This window comes from Chinchilla lanigera, unplaced genomic scaffold (genome assembly GCF_000276665.1).
Source record: "Chinchilla lanigera isolate Chin_1 unplaced genomic scaffold, ChiLan1.0 scaffold00012, whole genome shotgun sequence".
In the NCBI taxonomy this organism is placed as follows: domain Eukaryota; kingdom Metazoa; phylum Chordata; class Mammalia; order Rodentia; family Chinchillidae; genus Chinchilla; species Chinchilla lanigera.
Window position 1 is genome coordinate 25079344 of NW_004955413.1, and position 20696 is coordinate 25100039.

The window sequence follows — 20696 nt, forward strand, 5'->3', positions numbered from 1 at the left end:
TTTCATCTGGTGCCATGAGATGTCTTGGTTATTGGCATAACTCTCGATCTGCCTGCTTTATCTAACGTAACCACGCAGGATGTCTGCAGGTTGTTCGATAATCACACAGAGAACAGAAAACCAGCGCTGTTGATTGTTTGCTTCTAAGACACAGAAATGTCTAAAAACTGAAAATGACCATGTTCTGTAGTGTAGTGAGCTCCACATACATAAAGGGACACATTAATGCAAGGAGGAAAGGTCTGATATCGCCCGACAAAGCCAACAACTCAAGACACAGTGATGAGAAAAAAACAAGGTTTATTCAGTGGTCAAGGAAGGAGCTTCTGTCCTCAAATCGGCCTCTCAACTCTAAGGGAATTGAAGGGTCACAGGTACAGCCCAGGAATAGTGAAGGAGAGGAACAAGCTAAGGAAGGGGAGGGCTGTTCTTGTCTTGTCTTGAAATTGGTAGCGATCTTCCAAGAACTGGGTGCCACCACTTTCCACCGCTTTTCTGGTCTTGTCTCTCCGGTCATGGCAGCTGGTGTCTTTACCCAAAGGTTAAGGCAGCAAGGGAGACAAACTCAATATGAAAACAGAGGTGCAAAGCCTTTACAGCCATTCCTGCCACAAGTTGGCTGTCCGCAGGCCCAAAGGAAGAGTGAGTTTTCAGTACAAGCAGCCTCATGTGCCTGAGATGTAACCTGGACAGCTGTAATGGCTAATCTTTTTGGGGTTTGTTTTTGTTTTTTGAGACAAGGTTTGCTATGTAGTTCAGGCTGACCTCGAACTCTCAGCCTGAGTGCTGAGATTATAGGTGTGAGCCACCACACCCGGCTGTGATGGTTAATCTTAACTGTCACCTTGATTAGCCTGACAGACTCATAGGAGACTAGTGAAGCACACATCTAGGTGGGTCTTGGAAGCAGGACCTTGGGTCCCTGGCCCCTTCCTGTCTGGCAGCAGACGGTGGCATCACTGCTGTGGTGCTGGTTTTTTTTTTTTTTTTTGGTTTTTCTCCAGTACCGGGAACCGAACTCACGACCTTGTGCATGCCAAGCAGGCGCTTTTGCCGCTGAGCTAAATCCCCAGCCCTGTGGTGCTGGTTTTGTAGGCATGCAGAGTACGTGGGTTATGGGCTCATGGAGGCTTGCACAAGATTTCAAAGAAAGGCCTGGGAAGCTGGGCATTGCGCCACATGACCAGAGTCCCTGCTAGGAGCCCCCAAGAGGGCAACATGTGAGGCTGCAGGAGTGAGGCTGAAGCTGCAACGGAGACCTCAGCAGCTGGAGACACAGGCATGGAGTGTCTCCTGAGGAAAGCCATAGGCAGCATGCACAGCCGGCCTAGGAGAGAGGCCGTGTGGCTGCAATTGGCAAGGCCAGAGGGGCAGGGCTGCCCGAGCCCTTTGGGGCTCACATCATGCCACCATGTGCCCGGGATGCTGGGTGTAGAGCTATAGGACCTCATGTTTGTCCTGCTGAGTTTGAGTCTTGTTCTGGTCCTATTCTTTTCTGTCCGCCTATTCTCCCCTTTGGGATGGGAGGAGCCATTGTACCTTGGAAGCATTAACTCGCTTTGTGAATTTTACAAGGATGCACAGCTAAGAGTTTGCCTGGAGTCTCAGAGGGGACTTTGGACTTAGACTTTGGAGCAATGCTGAGACTGCTGACATTTGGGGATAGGGTTAGCGCTGCAGGATGCTGGCATTGTTAGGTGGAATTGTGACCTTGTCATTATCTCTATTTGGGGATCAAGTGTGGTTTAAAGAGCTGTGTGTAGGTGCCGAGTTGACAAGGGGTGGGCTTGTGATGGTTATTCTTGTCAGCGTGATTAACTTGAGAGGTCTAGGAAATTAGGGAAACACTTCTGGGGGTGTCTGGGTAGCATGGAAGCAGGACCTTGAGGGTGGGATCTGGTCCCTGGCCACTTTCTCTTGGGCTCTCCCCCCATCTTCTGCTTCCTGGACACCAAGAGGTGAGCTGATTTCCTCCACAGTGCTCTCACACCGTGATGTTTCTCCCGCAGAGCCAGCCAGCCACGGACTGTGCCAAAATATACTTCTCTGCCTTGAAATCATGTGTGGCAGATGTTCTGTCCCAACAACGGAAAACTAATACAGCTACTTAATGTAGGTGATGGGTGTCCGGCCTGTCAGAGCCTGCACACGGTGCTGGGCTTGGGGGGCCAGCAGGGCACCATGGCAGGTTGCTTACGGTGGGCTCCCTTCCTCACAGTGAGGTCAGCAGTTCACAACTTGTCCAGTGTCTGTGCCACTGCCACCATCCAAGGCTACAGCGTGCCTCTGCACCGACTTGCGGAGCTTGTGCTCTGTGGCTCTGACTTAGACTTGGTGGATCAGAGATCCTGGTTTCCAGGGAAGAGAGCATCTTTCCAGGGAACAGTGTAAGGGACTCCTTGGCATGTGAGGCTACAACTACCACCTAGTCACTGTAAGCTCCTAGGACCAGTAGGTCGGCTGGCAGACAGAAAACAGTAGTTGTGACATCAGTGAGGTTAACTGACCTCAACTGTCCTCAGATGCCAGGTTGCTGCTACATTCCGTCGGCAGTTTATCTGAAACCTGGGGTAGTCCTTGAGGCAAGCTTCCTGCCCTCAGGCCCACTGGGGACTGAGGCACAGTGACCTGACTGAACAAGGGCAGGCCAGCAGGGGCCTGGGCTCTTTCTGGATGTGTCGGGGTCACCCCAGCCAGCAAGCAGCCTAGACCAGTGGGAATGCTAGCAGGGACAGGGGGTGGTGAAGACAGGAGACAGTATTACCCATTGCAGCCCTGAGGACGGATGGTCATCCACCCAACACACATTAAGTCTCTTACAGGGACTACCCAGGCCACCTTTTTGAAGAGTCCGTGGAAGTAGATTTACTGTGTACGATAAGCAAAGTACAGCAGCCCGGGGGGAAGGGGGACTGTCACACTTCCGTGGCCCTGTCGGACTCACCTCTTGGCTTCGTCTCTCATCTTGCCCACGGACAGGTGGACAGTTCCCTATGGGTGACAAGGGCCAGCACGTGTCTCTTCTTCCCTGCCTTCCTCTTTTTCTCTCTTTGCGGTAGTGGGGACCGAACCCAGGTCTTGCACGTGCTAGGCACTCTAGCACTGAGTGACACCCAAGGGCTTTTTGAGTCTTGGCAAACTGCCCAGTTTGGCTTCAGACTTTCCTGCCTCCGCCTCCTGAGCAGCTGGGATTACAGATGTGCACCACAGCGCCCACCTAGCATGGTATTTTCTCGTCCAGGGTCAATATACCAGGACAGACAGATGGAGGCTGGGGGCTGTGCACTGTGACATCCTTCCACCACATCCCAGCTGACCTCAGTAGCCGTCCTCTTCTTCCTTTTCCCACCGTCCTAACCCCTTACTCCTGCTGCTGGGTCACCTCCCAAATAGACTTCATGCACAGAGCCTGTCCTAAGACGGATTTCCGCACCCACCTCCCCTCCTTTAGTCCCCTTCCTGATGAGACCCCTGTCTGCCCACTGCCCAACTGGAAACCCATTTGTGATCCTGGCCCCTCCCTGACACTGGCATCCAGCGAGCTGGATGTGGCGACGACTGCCACCTCTACCCCTCCTGGACAGCTGTGGTAGTCCCCTGCCTGCACCTGTCTGCCAGAGGCGCCTGCAGGAAGAACTCTTGCCTGGCGCCCTGTGCTCTGATCGCCTGCCTCAGGCTTCAAACAGGCGTGCTGAGCTGGGGTGAACAAGCGTGAGTTTGCCCCGTGGTGATCCTGGGTTCCAGAACCTGTCATTGTGGAATCCCTGTGATCCTGACCACCCCACATCCGACAGAATACTCGAAACGGTGAATAATGGTCTGAAGCATTTCCAGGCCTCTGGCTACACACTGCTCGGCCAAGGGAGGTGGACACTTCCCAGGTGACTCCTCACAGGGCCCAGTTCCCACCCCCTCAGTGAGTCTTCAGTGCATTTCCAGAGGGCTCAGGAAGCTGACAGAACAGGCAGACCTGGAGCCTGGACCCAGGCTGTCATCTGCGGCTAGATCTCTTTCCTGGGCACAGAAGTGACACCAAAAGTAATGATCAAATGCCTAGGAATCTTTTTTTAAATCATTTTTAATAGTTTTTTTTTTGCCTCATTTACCAGATAAATCATCTAAATAAATAGATGCTATAGTCTCTTACCAATATCAGTACAAAAATAAAACCGCGCTCTGCACCCACGGAGTCCCCGCACACACTCGCCCGGGAAGGCGTGCGCTCGCCCCCCTACCCCCCAGTACATTCATGTAGTCTGAACAAAGCTCGGAGCTCATTCTGTGCAAAGGAAGCGTTCTTGTGCTGAGACCTGGCGGCCACGTGCGGCCACTTATAAAGCAAAAGCTACACCATCTTAAAGACGCCCAGCGCCTTCCCCTGGAGAGGGAGGTGGGAGGAAATTGGCAAAGGGATCACCATCCCAAGAGAATGACAACCTCACAGCCCAGAGGAGCTTGTCCCCGCACTGCAAGTGGCCAGGCCAGGGGGCAAGGCATATCCTCACCCCCAGCAGAGGAAAAGTACCAGCCGGTCTCTACATTCAGAACAGGTGAGGCAGCGGAAAGTGAGGCAGGTGGCTTTCAGAGCCCTCTCCTACCCCAAGAGTACTGGCCTTCTGGGGGGCAATGGGGTGGGAGATCACTGCCCACCCAGGACACTCCAGGCTGGGAGGTCACCTGTCCTGGCTGCAAAAGACCCTACAGCCCATAGCTTGGCTCCCCAGGGGGCCAGCTCACAGCAATCCTGTGCCACGTGGCTGCCTGAGCAGGGGATCTCAGGGCCACCCAACCCAGGCCACCCTCCCAGCCCTCAGCCCTCCCTGAGCTACAGGGTCCTGGGTGCCATAAAGAGCTGAGAAAGAGGAAGGTATGTTCTACTGCTGCAGACCAAAAACTGCTGCCTCACCCAGAAGACAAGACCCCGGTCCACAGACTCCAAGTTGCAGGCGGTGCTGCGGGAGTTCCTAGGATGCAGGAAGTGGTTCTGAGTCCACTGGGGATGGACAGCATGATTATGACTGGAAGCTGCTGCGAGTCCCAAAGCTACGGACCAATGCCTTCCATTGGAGAGAACCCCCCCACCCCCACCACTGTCTCTGCTGGGGGCCCTGCCCTGCCCCGAAGAACCCCCAACTACAGCGTCTACCTTCCCCAGGGTCCTGCAGCAGATCAGTGGCGATTCCTGCTGCCCCGTCCTCCCTAAGCCCCATGCCCACATTCTTCAAGGTGCAACCAGGGCTGCGAGTGACGCAGGGGCCTGCAAGGGACTGTCTCCCTGTGGAAGCACTGAATTGACCCTGGACAACTAGGAACTAAGGAGGATGGGGAGAGATGGATTTAGGGATCTTGCTAACAGAGCATCCCAAACAGAAACGGGATGCAGGCTGTCTTTGGTTTGGGAACTGGAGGGACAGGGGAGGAGTCACCTACCCTTGTCCCTACAGAGATCCGTTGAGCTCCCAAGGACACAGCGGTCAGGGGACAGTGCTGAGCTCCCACACACACTGGTTCTACACTCAAGTCAGGCTAACAGCGGCAGAGGGCAGGGGAGGACGCCCACTCCATGCTCCCCCTCCACCCGCCCTGGCCTTTCTCCCCCACAGGGCTGGGATGGGAGAGAAGTCAGTCCATGGGACAGCTCTACAACTAGAAATCAAGCCCCCTCCTCCTGGCAGATGCAGCCCCTTGCCAGGCGTGGGACTTGTGCACAGCCTGACTCCCACAGGAACAAGGTCAGCCCTGGCATTTAGGTTGGATGCGAGGGGACACAGAATGGAAGGAGGTGGGGTTCAGGAGATGAGGACTGCCCTGAGAAAGCGGGGGACACGCCCTCCACTGCCCACACCCTGCTGGCTGAGCTGGAGAGGAGGGCAGAAAGAAGAGTAACTGGAAGGGCCAAAAAGTCACCTGAGTCAGAAAGGACAAGAACCCCTGTGGGAGGAAGGCCAGGCCCCCAGTGTCTTAGAGCCTGTACAGATGTTCTGGCATAACTCAGCAGATGTTTGCCCACCCGTGGCCTGGCCAGGTATAACCACAAAGCCACATCTGCATGGCTATAGTGCCAGATGCCACCATGCCTGTGGCCAGGCCCCTCCCTCTGGCGATGGCTGCGAGCAAACGGAGCTGAGACAGGTCCTGTCGTGCGTGGCGTGCATATAAGGCGGCTACAGGGGCTGCCGCAGCAAGTTCTTTTGTGCTATGAATTGCCCCTTGCTCATCTGCTCAGGAGTTCTTAGGGAGGCGTGCAAGGCCCACGTGGGCTCATCTGTAGACACGCAGGTAGCCATGAGGTGGCTAGTGTTTCCAGGTAAAGGGGCAGGAAAGGTGGCCACCTCTCTGGAGGGTCAGGCGCACCCCAGCCACCTCAAACCCTGCCTCCTTCCCCGTCTCTGCAAACCCAGCCCCTGGTGGTCAATGCCAGTCTTCCAGTCCCACAGCAAAGCTGGAGTGGAAAGTTCAAAATAAAGATCCAAGCCAAAAAAATTTTTAAAGTAGGGGTGGGGGGCAGCCTGGGTCACTGCTCAAGGCAGAGCGCTGGACCCCCTGGGCTCCTGGAATCAGCTGCTTTGAGAGAGGCATCCCAGGCAGGCGGCCCGGGCCCATCTGGGAGGAAATATCCGGGCCACCAGAGCAACGCTGGTCTCCCAGCCCCACCCAGAGGGCCTGCTGTAAATGTCCCTCAGAGAGCGAGGTGGGGTGACAGGAGAGTTGTGGGGTCTTCCCTCCTTCTGCTCAGGAGTTTTTAAAAATAAAATAGGACCTCACCCCAACCCATCCCCATCTCTGGAGCTGCCCACCCCAAGCCCCGTAGAAAACAGTTTAAGGACAGCAGCCACAGAGGCTCAGAGCTTCCCACTGCGGTCTCGGAAGAAGCCCTCGGCTGCCTGGGCCTCACGGAAGGTGACGGTAATAGAGTTGGCGGTGATGTCGGTCACAGTCACCTCACTTGAGGGGAGCGTGGGTGTCCAGGGAGGGGGCCCATCGGCCAAGTCTGCGTCTGCTGCAGCCACAGGACAAAGACAGGGACAGGGACAGGTTGACAACTGGTAGACAGGTGGGAGGGGTGGCAGCATGCAGAACATCCCCCACCCCAACCTGTGTTCTTTGCTCAGGGTCCCCAGTCAATTCAGGACCCAGCTCAAAGTGGACACCAGGAGGAGGGTACCATGCAAACCTTCCCTGGCTGGCTGGACAGCTCTGGGCCAGTGGTCAGGTCCAGGTTGGTCCTCACTGTTCCCCCAGCTGTGTGGCCTCCCAGGCCCTCTGGACATGGGTCAGTGGGCCTGGTAACCCACAGGGCCCTTCCTGGCTCTGAGGCCTCAGGGCTGGGCCACCTTACCCTCCTCCTCGGGCGGCTGCTCCGTGGACTCCCATTCGCTGGCTGCCTGCAGGACCTCTGCAGTCGGTGGCTCCTGCAGGGAGAGCTCCCGTCGATGGCTGTGACTCTCCAGGTGGGGCCCGCGGGGCGGGAACTTCTTGCGTGAGAGCCGCAGGTACTTGTGGGCCTTGTGCGGCTTGCGGAGCGGGAAGGGCAGGGTGGGCACCAAGGGGCCCTTGTCCGCCAGCTCAGGTGCCCCTGCCTTGACCACCCCCTCGGGGCTCCCACTGCCAAGCGGGCACGTCAGGGAGAAGCGCAGCTTCTCCTTGCCCTTGGCCTTGTGGGAGCTGCGCAGGTCCATGCTGTACAGCCGCTGCAGGGGAAGCCAGACCACGATGGGTCAGCCCGCCCTCCTACCCAGCCCCTTTGCTCCTGCTGCTCCTCCCGCCAGAGGGGCCGGGCCTCCTCTGGACCCAGCCTCCTGCCCCAGGGTTGCGGGTGGAGGCTCCAGGGCTCACTCCCTAGACACAGCACAGGAGCACAGCAGTTTTCCAACTGAAAACTGACCTAGGCCTGGGGGTGGCTCACTGAGCGCGCTTGCCCAGCGTGAGTAAGCACCTGGGTTCCATCCCCAGGACCGTTAAAAAAGGGAAAAAAAGACAAAGGTCTGGATTTGTAAAGTAAACAAACTAAGGAGTCACTCTTCATCTTATAGGAAAGGACTGCTTCCCAAGGAACCTCCAAAGCTGAAACAGCAGGTCCCTATGGAGGGCAAAGCTGGCACCGAAGTTTCCTGTGGCAGCTGGCCTGGGGAAGCCTGCCCTGGGCCGCAGAGCACCCACTGTGGGAACAGCCTTGTCCAGGCCGGCCAACCTCACCCTAGGTGAGCGTGCTCAGGTGCAGGGTTCTGAGCATTCGTCTTTTTTTTTGGTACCAGGAATCAAACTCAGGACCTTGAACGTGCCAGGCAGGAATTGTGCCACTGAGCTACACCCCTGGCCTTTCATTTGTCTCACTGACTTTGGGGAGAACCAACATGGCTCTGCGGAAGAAGATCTGTGGGGCCCAGGTGTGGGCAGATAGGGACCCCTCCGCGACAGTACTGCCACTGCCACCTGTCCCCAGAGGACCAGAGCTTGCGGGCCCTGTGAGGCTGCACACCCCTAAAGCCAAGCCAGCCCCATTCGGTCCTGCAATCCGGGGACTCCCAGCCTCGCCAGGCGCACTCAGTCCTCTGCCACATCATCAGCTGGACTGAAAGCCCAGCCTAACCCACAGGAGACGCCCCAGCCTCTCCAGCCCTCAGCTACCTCCTCAGCAACGGGAAACGAGCCTGCGGACAGCCACAGGCAGCCCCTTCCCACAGGGGACGTTCGGGACGTGGCGTGTGAGGCCAGGTACTAAGGACACTGCCTTCTCCCATGCTCCTGGATGACCCATGCGGGGAAGTGGCCACACCCCAAGGGCACTCATGTCACCCCACGGAGAGGTCCAGATGGCAAGACCTGGCCTATAACACCCAACACTGACTTGCTGGGCATGTTAGAAGCCACCTGGGCAGCCAAGCCTCCAGCCCCAGGCTTCAGATAACAGCCCCTCAACATCTTCACTACAATTGGAACTAGACCACTGAAGAACCAGTGAAAGCCTTCCTAAAGTCCTGACCCTCTGAAACCATGTCATACACTAAATGTTCACAGCTTTAAGTTGCTCAGTTGGGGGCAACTTGTTACACAGCAGTAGACAACTAATATACCTACCCAGCAGGTTTGGTGTGTGCATGAAACATGTCCAGCATGCAGATACCTGGCAAATGTTACATCCCTTTCTAGGACCCAGTTCACACCATACCCTGTGGATCACACCCAGCTAGAGGGAGGCCAAGAAAGCCTCAGGTGATGCAGGACTAGGAGTGGCCATGCTGCTTCTGGACCAAGGATCCTTATGTTTGGGCTCCAAATATCCAGGTGGACCTTATTACAGCAAGGCGTCTCATACAGCTGAGAACACTCCAGACAACCCCAGAATCATGTAACTCACACTACTACTTCAAACTCCGAATGTTCCTCCTGCCCTCAAGACCTAAGACACAGGCCCCCAGGAAGTAACAGACTCCCACATCACCAAGGAGGGGAAAGGACGCCCCAGAGGCTTTTTGCCACTCAAAAAGGCCACACTTCTAGGAGTGTGCTACCCCAAGGCTATTCCAGGAGGCTAAAAGCCTCTGATCCTGGCTCCTAAAATTCCAGTCACTCATGCATCCTCAACTCTGAAGTTGATGTTTCTAAGGTTCTCAAACATTACAATTTTGTGTTTGGGGACTCTGTGTATCAAAAAGGTTTATTTATAAGATTCTAGGGTCTCAGAAATGCTAGGACTGCGCTGGCCATGTGCCTGCCCTCCCTCCCATCAGGACATTTGCCCTCCAGACCACGTGCCCCCATTCTAGCCTTCCTAGCACCCTGGCAGTACGAGGGCAGGTAGAGGGGCTCAGTGGCCAGGGCAGAGGCACGCAGGCCGGGGCTGGGCAGGGAGAGGCAGGAGGCCCCAAGGCAGCGGTTACCTGCAGCAGAAGCCGCTTGGGTTTCGGGCCTCTCTTCCTATACCCCGATGCACGGTCTCTCTCCTCCCTGGGTGCAAAGCAGGTGGCAGAAGAAAAGGAAATACTGGTGACTTCTAAGGGGGATCAAGGTGTCCGCTTCACCCCCTCTGCTGTCAGGATGGGGACACCCCCACCAGCCACCCCTCCTCCTCACCTTTGGGCTGGAATAGGTGGGTGAGGTGTTCAACCTCCAGAACCTGGCTTCCCATCTGGTAAGCAGGACCCATGGACCCAGAAACGTGTGGGTCCCCACTGAGCTCTGGGCCACGCAAGGCCTGCGCTCAACTTACTACTGGGCACCGCCAAACTGGCAGCTCCACTGTGTACTCAGGAGAGCTGTACAGAAGCCTGTCAGCCCAACGTGCCTTGAATGTCCCCAGGCCGATGAAGATGGGGAGCCCCTCTGCAAAGCCCCTGACCTACCCCCCAGACTGAGGGCCTGCAGGAACCTGGAGAAAGGAAGGCTGCTATCTTGCCTGGGCCAGGCAGACTGGGGAGGAAGGAGAGGCCACACCGAGCCCTGCAGATGCTCAATCTCAACTGGGTGCCTCTGTCACAGGAGCAAACAAACCCACAGCGTGCACTGTGAGGGTGCTTTCACAGCCCGACACACGCACCACACCAAGACCCCACACCACCGAGCCGCCCGGCACGGGAGTTCCGCCCCGGCTCAGTTCACACTGCAGAGGCCAGATGAAAGTATGCAGGGCCAAGAGGTCACCCTGTCCCTTCCTCACTGGGTGACCTGAGGCCAGCATAACGCAGTCAGTCGCACAGTGTCTATTTTAAATGTCTGACCTCCAGGCAAGAGCTGCCATGCCCTGTGGGGTGTCATGGCCTAGGCGGCAGGAAGGGCACCGTGTGAAGGACACCTTCCCACGGCCTTCCTTGCCACATGCCAACACAGCACACGAGTCTCCTGAGTGCCACAGCGCTTCTAAGGACCAGGGCCTCACCCACACCGGAGAAGCAGGAAGCAGCTGTGGGGCAAGGACAGCCCGATGCTTAACACATTCCTGCGACTTAAACCACCGGGCTGCGCGCATGATTGTCCCAGTGAGCTGCTTGGGCCTAGCCGTGTAAGTGACTCTACTCACTCCTTATCAGTCTTTTTACTAATAAAATTAATAAAAAGCCACTCAATGGAACAGTCAAATCGTGCACGTATCACGAGCAGCTCAAGCTGCCTGGCAGTGAGACATGAACTACGGCCCATCCTGACCATGGGAAGGGAAAGCAGCCCTCTGAATCACATGGAACCCCGGGAGGAATGGCTTCTCACTGACCTCCTCAGAGCCTCCATGTCCTCACCCATCAAATGAGACCTCAGAAAGCACCGAACAGAAACTACTCTGTGACGTGGCCCACACTGCAGGGGTGGTGGCCAGGCAGAGGTGGGACTTGGGCTGCTGGCCTGGGGCAGTGAGGATGGGCAGAATGGGCAATATGCTGGCGGCAGGGGACTCACTCTGCCCTGGGCCACTCACTGGGAGTTGGTAAGGGAACAGCCCACCCCACCCCGACTCCCGGCGCCTGGTGACTTCACTCTCCTCCTCTGGTGGGACAATCTCTGGCCCACTGCCCCTCGCACACAGGGTACTCTGTGAGCCGTCTTCCCAGCCCGCACCGGAACTGAACCTCTACCTGGGGGCTGGGAGTACAACAGTGAGGAGGAGCTGGGCAGGGAGACGGGGCTGACAGGGAGCAGGAAAGGGACCTGGATCTTCAGAGCCCACAACGTCCCTCAACTCCAAACCAGGCCAGACTGCCTATGAGACACCCGTCGCCCCCACAGGCCCTGCCCAGGGCCAAGCCAGGAGCCAGCTTCCTAGCACACCTCGGAACTTAAGACACCTTACTTTTCCTCGTAGGCCATGACAAGGCGGGGATCCAGGATGTGCTCTTCTGGCTCCCACGTGCTGTACCTGGGGAGAAGAGTGAGAGGTGAGAGCTGCCTTCCCCCAGAGTCGTGGAGCCTGAGCTGCTCTCCCAGGACCCACTGTCACCACGCCTTTATCCTGCCCAGTGAGGTGCGACTCGCTACGCCAAGAAGCTGAACTGACCTGGGCCTCCCAGGGGCTGCTAGGTCACCAGACCTCCCCTTGTTCATGCTATGCTCTAATCTGACCCTGTCCTACTCCTGTATAGACCCCACGTTCACCTGAGGCCCTCAGTGTCCAGAACAGAGCACGTCTATGAGCGATACACTTCCTATGACAGAGCAGGGACACTGCAGCCACACTGCCTGTGTTCAATCCCAGCTCAGCCCCTAGCTGGCTGGGCAACCTTGAACCATGTACTCAACAGCTCCCTGCCCTGGGGTCCCCATCTATAAAGGACTCTGGTGCTGGGTAAATGTGTCATCCAAGTGGGGGCAGTGCGTGGTGGAGCGGGAGCATTCTGCCAGTATTTCCTGTCCTCTGCCAGTTAGGCAGCTCCTCCCTAACCCTGAAGCTCCTGCCAGCAAGGCCACCTCCTCGCGGGGCCAGCCCTCCCACCTGGGTGCATCTGAGCCACAGGGCCTGGCACACGGCAGGTGTCTGGTAGATCTCTAGCGGTCCAGTGGTGCAGCGCTCCCACAGCAAGTAACACCTGGACTACAGAGCACCCCAAGGCAGGGCTGGCCTGGCAGCAGGTGCAGACCGCGCCACTGCTGCCTTTACCAGCAGCTGCCTCCTTAAAGCAGCTTGGTTTTTCTGTTTAAACGATTGCATTCTGCCAGCAAGCTTTACAACTCCCATAAATGGAAAACCAGTAGCACTCATCACAAATAGATACAAGTGTTAAAACTTTTAAAATTTAAAAACAAGCCAGGTGCGGTGGCACACTCCTGTAATCCCAGCCCTTGGGAGGCTGAGGCAGGAGGATCTCTACGAGTTCGAGACCAGCCTGGGCTACAAACTAAGCTCAAGGCCAGCCTGAACTGCAGAGCGAGACCCTGTCTCAAAAAGACCAAAAAAAAATTAAAAACATATGTACATATATACGAATGTATAAAGTACACACGTAACATACAAATGTACACAGGCACATACAACATGTGTGGACATAAACTAAAACAAAACGATGCACTATGACCTTGGCGTGACTCCCTGCTGGGTGAGAAGGTAGGTGACTGGTGTTCGGAGGCAGAAAGAGGCCAGGCCAGCGTTGCCTCCTCGTCAGCTGAGCAAAGACCTCTCCCTTAAGCCTCCCGGGACACCTGTGACACTTAACATCTTAAGTAACACTTAAATGACACTCTTGTGACATTTAACATCGGAGCAGGGCCCAGCAGCAAGCTACCTAAGCACAGAATGCCCCACCACCAACTGTTTTGCTGTCTGGGGACTGAACCCAGGGCCTTTCTCACACTTAGCTACATCCCAGTCCCCCCACCCATCCCTACCACCCCTTTGAGACACGGTCTCAATAAATCACTCAATTCCCTAGGCTGGGTTCCAGCTTGCCATCCTCCTGTCTCAGCCTCCCAGAGTGCTGGAATTACAGGTATGCATAACCACACCAAGCTGGTTTTCCTCTTCTCTTGCACTCACACTCAGCTCCCCTGCCTTACGTCAGACCCTGTGCAGGCTCTGGGGACTGAGCATCGAGGGCTGCCTGTCCCCTCCACACACTGCCCTGGCAAGCCTCCCATGGTGGGCATCGTGTGCTCTGCCTGCCCTGGGCTCACCTGTGGATGCTTCCTCTCTGCAGCAAGCTCCAGATCACACTTTAGTAGCCATGTTCTGGTAGCTCTACCTGACACCCTTCCAAGCCGCCAGCCTCCCAGCAGGACCGAATTCTATGAACCCCTCCCCAGAGCCAGTGCAGGCCCCACCGAGGTGCTTTGCAAAGGGGCAGCCCGACCCTCAGTTGCGCTTACTACAAAGCCGAAAATTAAACAACTGCCAAGAAGCCCAACTTACCCACCACGGCCAGGCCAACCCAGCCTTCCTCCCCAGACAAAGGCTGGCTGTCCTCACCCGTCTCTGCGAGGAGTCCTGCATACCTCTAGCTGTTGGGCTGACTCTACTGTCTGGTCTTCTCTGCCTTCCCTGCACCCCACCAGCACCTTCCTTGCTGATGTAGCTGTTAGGTGATTACTGACAAGTCTCTCCCTGTCTCTGGACCTCAATTTCCTCATTTTAAGAACTACCACCTCCACAGTAACAGCAGGTGCACCACCTGCCTCCAAGAATTCCTGCTCCTTCATAATACTCTGCTAAGGTAGGTTCTTAAACTGTTACCCATTTTACAGATTAAAAACTGAGGCACAGAGTGAAGTACCTTGCCCAAGGTCACTCCTCAGTGTCTGACTCAGGGCCTGGCGAACAATGGGCACACACAAGGAGCGGCCAGATTAAGAGAGGGATTGTTTCTGGCCTGAATCAGCCGTGGAAGCCCCGCCAGGTCCTGCTTGATGCTGGGCAGGGTGCGCCAGGTTTGGCACATAGGTCCAAGCCTCCCCAAGCCCTCAGGTCCTAAGGTACAATGGTGGGTGTGCCGCGCCCCTCCGCAGTGCCGGAGTCCAGAGACTGCAGCGAGGAGAACACACTTCGCCAAGAGCGGGGCGCAGGCGTGCCCGGCGCGAGCCAGAGCCCCTCGGGTACACTCGGGACCAGCAAGGTCTGCAGCAAGACCAGGGCGCAGGCTGCCGCACGAGCGCCCCACGCTGGTGGAAGAGCGCAGGGCCCCACTCACCCCCGCCCCGTAAGTGGGCGGTCACATGCATGCCCGCGCGCGCACGCACGAGGGGGCGGGGCGCGCTCCCGTGACACCCGGTCAACCAATGAAGACGGGGCGGGCGGTGCGCGCCGGCTCCGAGATAAACACGGCCACGTGACCGCCCGCCCCGCCCCCAGCACGGGTAAACAAGCTCCAGCCGCCGCACCCCACTGGGCTGCGCAACTCCAGGCTGCCGGGGCTGGGGCTGGGGCTGGGGCTACCGGAGGTGTAGGGGACAGGAGTTGGGAGTGAGGGGCGCAGCAGCCGGGCGGGTAACACGCCCCCGCCAGCCTTCCTCAGGGGGGAAAGGGGCGCACGGCCAGCTGTGACGCAGGTGTTCCTGGGACATGTAGGTCCACAGAGCCGGGCCAGGCCCCCCACTCCAATGTAAACTGCCCCAAATGAGAAACGCAGGGCTTGGGATTGGGCTCAGACCGCGGGGGTTCAACTCTGAGCAAGGGAGGGGCTCCCTCTGTGGCCTCAGACTAATGCGAGACTCCAGATAATCCTTTCGCTTGGGCTTGGGCTGAAAATTAGATGCGTTCAGTCACACAAGGCGCTTTGATCAGTGTTGTACCTGATGAAAGCAAATAAGCGTTAATAATATCAATTTCAGAAACCTACAGTGAGCAAATGCCTGCCTGGGCGGGAACCCAGGGCTCTGGCTGCTGCCCACACCCAGCCCCGAAGAAGGAAGACATTGCTACCCTGCCCCTGGCAAGCCTCAATGACACTGGTTTCAGGCAGCCTTTAGCAGGGCCTGGTGGGACCCCATTTTATAGACGAGGAAATGGAGGCACAGAGAGATTGAGGATTGTGCCTTGGGTCACAGAGTTGATACGTCTAAACAATCAAAGACAAAGTGGTCCCCAAGGCCTGAGCTCACCCTAGTGACCTAGCCAAAAGGCCAACTGCCAAGAGACTCCTGGTCACCTTTGGTAGAGCTGGCTCTGCATCACAGGGGACACGTTCACAAGCCCCAGGGACAGGGCTCAGGCAGCCTGCAAGTGAGCTCTTTCCAGCAGTATGAGCCTGGGCAAGGACGCTTCTGTGCCTTGGGCTTCTGTCTCTCCATCTGTAAAATGGGTTACTATGCAGCAATTAATGGACCAATGCCTCAAAATGGGGGCTTATTCACTGGCAGCCTAGTTACTGCTTTTTGCATGAATCTCATTACTAAAGTTCCATGGAGCCAATTCTCCCTGGTGGGAAAGGAAGTCATCCCGGATATCGGAGCAGCAGGATCCTGGGCAGGTTGGAATGAGAGTTGGGTACCTGGGGTGCGGAGAGCACCTGTTCCTGACAATTCACATCCTCTGTGCTGTCCCCCAGCCCTGCCCCACCTGGTGTGCCTTCCTTCCAGAGGGAAGGAGTCCCTCAGCCGCCCCCGCTGAGGAACAGCACTGCCACTTGACTTGTTGTTGGGGAGAGAAAACAGGCAAGGCACAGAAAGGCTCTGCAGGGGCCTGGCCGGAGAGATGTGCATTTAAATCACTGACGATTAGTAACCGAAGCTTCCCTGCCCAGGGGTGAGAAGGGTGGCGCCTGAGCGGGAGAGTCGGACCCCCAGTGAGCCAGGCTCTGCCCAGCCAAGGCCCTAGACCTGCGGAAACTGCCTGCCCGCCCCCACCCCAGCCGCCGGCCTCCCCTCCCCCCAGGAGGGGGACTGCAGTTGGAGCTGGCCACAGGGGCTGTGGCTCTCCGGCCTCACACAGGACAGCAGTGAGTTGTGCGGCTTGGCAGGTTTGGTTTTTGCACCGCCCTGTATCTCCAGCTCCTTTTTTACTTCCCATTGGATAGGCTGGGTCTCACTAAGTTGCACAGGTAGGCTCAAATTTGCTGGCCTTCCGCCTCAACCTCCCAGACTGTTCAGATTACAGCCATGGGCCACCACATCCAGCTACGACTGTTTTGTTTGTTTTCTTTTTTTGAAAGAAGGGTCTTGATATGTAGCCCAGGCTGGCCTAGAACTCATGGCAATCCTCCTGCCTCAGCCTCCTGCTGGCTGGAATTACAGGCTTGTGCCACCATGCCCAGCCTGCAGTTGTATTTTTTTAATGACGACCTGTCTCTGGACCTCAGTTTCCCCATCTGAAAAGTGAAGACTGATCTAAATAAGCGTTTTAGTCTAAGGCTACTTTGAGCTCCTGTTCAGGACGGACTCCCCTTAGTCCCTTTCCGAGCAAATGAAAACAAAACAACTCTTCGTGGTTTCTCTAACGGTGCTCACTTAGAATGTCCACTACAGCACAGGGTGTGCAATGCATATCCATCGTCTAATCAGTTGGAACAACTCAGCGAAGGAGGCCTTACAATCCCAATCTAAAGGCAGGAAGCAGAGACAACCATGCTGGGGGCCTGCTCAAAGGCTCACAGCTGCTACTGAAATCCAGGACCAATAGGCAATAGAAAGCAGGAAGGTGTCCCCAGGTCACCTGGTTAAGCGGGGCTTCCAGATTCCAGAACCCCACTGGGAGTCACAAGTAGTAGTCAAGGGGGAGGGTGGAAGAGGGGGGCTCAGCATATTAAGAAACAAGCAAGGGATGGGGCTTAACTAGACTCGGTGCTTGCCTAGTATACGCAAGGCCTAGGGTTCCAGTCTCAGCACCCTGCCCTGCACCCCGCCAAAAAACAAGCAGGCCGCACTATAAAGAAGCAGCAAGAGCCCTTTTTCTTGAGGTGGGCTCCCCGCTCCTGACACTCCACCCAGCAGGGCAGAGGTGCACTTTCAGAAGGATAAGAATAGGACAAAGAACCTTTTAATAGGGGCCTCCGTGTAGAGAAGGAATGCTTTCAAAAGATGGAGTCTGCAGAGGAGGAGAAACAGCAGACAGCGCCTGGACGCCAACCAGCTGGTAGCAATGGTCACTGTGATGCCCATCAGGCGCACCTGGGCTCTGCCTGTCCCCCTCACCAGGCCAGAAGTGCCCCTGTGACCAGTGAGGAGACATCCTCAGCCCTGCAGGTCAGGGGAGGGACAAGCACTATCTGTTTGCTGCCACCAACTGGCCACCAACCTAGTGTAGTGCAGGGCACTATGAGTATCTGCTCAGGCAAAGGGCACAGGCCTGGACCACTGAACCCATTTAGCAGAGACGGAAGCTGAGGTACCATGGCCTATCTTGTCCTGTGCTCACCCGCTTTCCCAGGCCCCAGGTCGGCCCCTATGGCCAGGCAGAGCAAAAAGCAGACCACATCCCCTGGGGTAGAGGGGCTTCTGGGATTCAGTTTTTGGGAAAGCCAGGGGTGGGACACCCAGAGACCAATGGGGAGGCCACGACTAGCTCTTCCCATCTCTAACAACTCCGTCCTGACAGATGACTGGCTGACAGAAGGCCTCCTGACCGGCCCTAGGCAGGAGAGCCAGGGCTGGGTGAGGTCTTAGACCCAGCTTTTGATCTCCAGCCCCTTGGTGGGAGGTTGGTGAGACACTGGAGAGACCTGAAAATGGGAAGGACTAGTTCAGGTTCCAACCCTGCTTCCATGTGCTGTGTGACCTAAGGCACGCTCATCACCCTCTCTGAGCATGTTTCCTCATTTTGTGAGCGCAAGATCATGCCCATCTCACAACACCCGGGAACCTCCTTTGGAAAGTGCCATCCAAAGGTCTCTGGCTCTGCCCCCCCATCTGCTGAACCTGGCATCCCCCAGCTTGGCCAGCACCTCTGCAGCCAATGCTGAGCCCTCACTGCCAGCTTCCTGGGGAAGCCAGAGAGAGGGGAAGGGAGAGGAGGCCACAGAGCTTGAGCTGGACACCCACCTTGACCTCTTGTTTGCCAGCCCTGGGGCCCTCTTGTGTGCCAGAGAAACTGAGGCCCAGAGAAGCTGACTGTCCAGTTACAAAAGCAGATGGTGCTAAAAGCTGGGAAAGGGCAGGGGCAGAAAACAAGTGCAGGGATGGACAGACAGACGGACAGACACAAAGGAGCTTACTTGGGGGGCCATCCTTTCCATTTCACCAGATACTCGACTTTGCCCTGAAAGAGAGAAATGGATGTGGTGAGACTCGCACTCACTCCCAGAACAAGAAGGCTGACAGGACCTCAGCCCCAAACCCCCCTGCAAACAGGTGTCCCTGACGCTAAAACACACCCAGGGACCTCCACCAGATCCCCGCCAGCCCAGAAAGCCCACAGCTGGCTGCTGCCCAACCACTCCATTTCCCCCTCCACTACAGCACAGGGGCGCATAGGCCTCCAGAAACTCCTGAGGCCCCGGGACCCAGACTCAAGAGCTCCCACCACACCCGGGGAAACTGAGGCCACATGGGGCCACGTGTGGAAGAGACAAGAGTCGATTATTAGTACCATGCCTCTTCCTTCTCCTTGCTAAATCAGAAGATTCTAAGACACAGGCCATCCCTCCCTCGGGTGATGCTACGGCTCTAGCCCTATCAGCCAGCTGCCTCCGGCCCAGAGGCAATTGCAATCAGAACTCTTGCTGCATAAGACCCTGTCGGGGCCCTAGAGAAGACAAAGCCTCCACCTTCAGGAAGGTTGATCAGCCCTCCAGCTATTAGGAAACTGCCTTCATCCCCCTTCTTCCCAAGGGATGGGAGCCTTTAAAATGCGTCCCAGCCCTTTCAGTAAGTGAAGCTTCTCCATACCAAAACTTCAGGCTCAAGACACAGCACCTTCTCAAAGAGCCCTGCCCTGACCACCCTCCCACGCTGCTCCTCCCGAGCACCTGACAGTTCTTTCTGCAAAGCGCACAGCCCATCCAAAGGCATCTCCTGCACCTTCCCTGCTGAATGCCAGCTCTAGGAGGGAAGGAAGGCAGCCCTGGGCTTACAACGGTGCCTGGACACAGCAGATGGGGTTACTCCTAATCCCAGTAAGGCCTGGAGTGCCTGGATGAAGGCTCAAGTCCTCACTTCCACCGCCTTCCTGACCCGCTGTAGAAGGGACCATCGATGTACCTGTTTCAGGCTACACTTCGTGGGGAATACTGGTCTGTACAGAACAAATTAATCCTCTTTTAAGCCGAGAAAACCTGTGGAGGCGGGTAGGTGAGGTAGCCCCAACCAGAAGACAAATCGGCACCCCAATGGAGTTGGGGTAAGGAAAGAGGCCGACCACTGGCCCAAGAGTTTTCCCCGCAGAAAGGTAGGCTCTAGATCAGCCAACGTGAGCACGTGCTCCACCTCCGACTCTAGCTTGTGGTGGGCCCTTGAGCAGGTCACCACCTGCCTGGGCCTCAGCTTTTGCCTCTGACAAATGGGAGAAGGTGATCTCCAAGAGCCTCCCAAGGGGCTACTGGAAGGAGAGGCGGGAAAAGGATCGTGGAGGAATTATTTTTCCTAGAGGCCCCAGCTCCCAAACCCCAGGCTGGGATGAGACCGCGGCACAAGCAGACGACCAAGTCGGGACATCCACCTTTTAAATTGCAGGGCGTGTGTTTTAAAGGCGGAGGCAGAGAGGGAGGAGCTCCGAGGACGCCCCAACGCGGCTTCGGAGCAGCAGGCGGGGCTGGGAGTTGGGGGCGGGGTGGGGTGAGGGGTGGAGAAGAGGGGTGTGCATGGGGGGTTGGGATTGAAAAGGTCAAAGTCCAACGTGAAAATTTCAGTAACAGTGGGAGACTTTTCCAAAGCTCCTCCAACTTCAAAGGACTTAGAACTAAGAGTCCGGATTTCCCCGAGTTCGAGACCGATCCCCGACACTAAAGCACGAGGCAAGTTGTTTCCTCAACTACCGCCTCAGTCTCCCCATATTTAGCATGAAAAGGGGATAAGGCAGGATGCCACTCAGGACCCCCCTACCCAGGCCGATCCTCATCTTCAGCTCCGGGGCGCTCAGCTGCCTCCAGCATCTTGAGGCCACAACTTTGATTCTATCGCCCTATACTGTGGCAGGGGCTGGAGGCACGGGCTGGAGAGAACAGCCAGCATCCCAGGCCTGCCTGCGTCCCCGCCGCACTTTCCCGTGTCCCCAGCCCGGAGGGGCGGTGCTGGGGGCCGGAGGCGACCCCGCCGAGGTCCCGGGAGCAGCGCCAGGCAGCCTCACCTTCCGCACGCGCTTCTTCCGGATGCTCTCCACCGCGAACACCTGCTCGCCAATGGCTGACAGCTCC

At 56.7% G+C, this 20696-nt stretch overlaps 1 protein-coding gene across 1 annotated transcript; it reads right to left on the minus strand.

Moving 5' to 3' along the window:
• Positions 1–283: 283 nt before the first annotated feature.
• Cbx7 (chromobox homolog 7) lies at positions 284–20696 on the minus strand (the record flags this gene model as incomplete). Its single annotated transcript, XM_013511481.1, is given in 6 exon segments — positions 284–7000; positions 7340–7691; positions 9882–9948; positions 11780–11845; positions 18561–18604; positions 20630–20696. Coding segments are annotated over 6 exon segments (754 nt in total), but the record flags the coding sequence as incomplete, so codon positions are not given.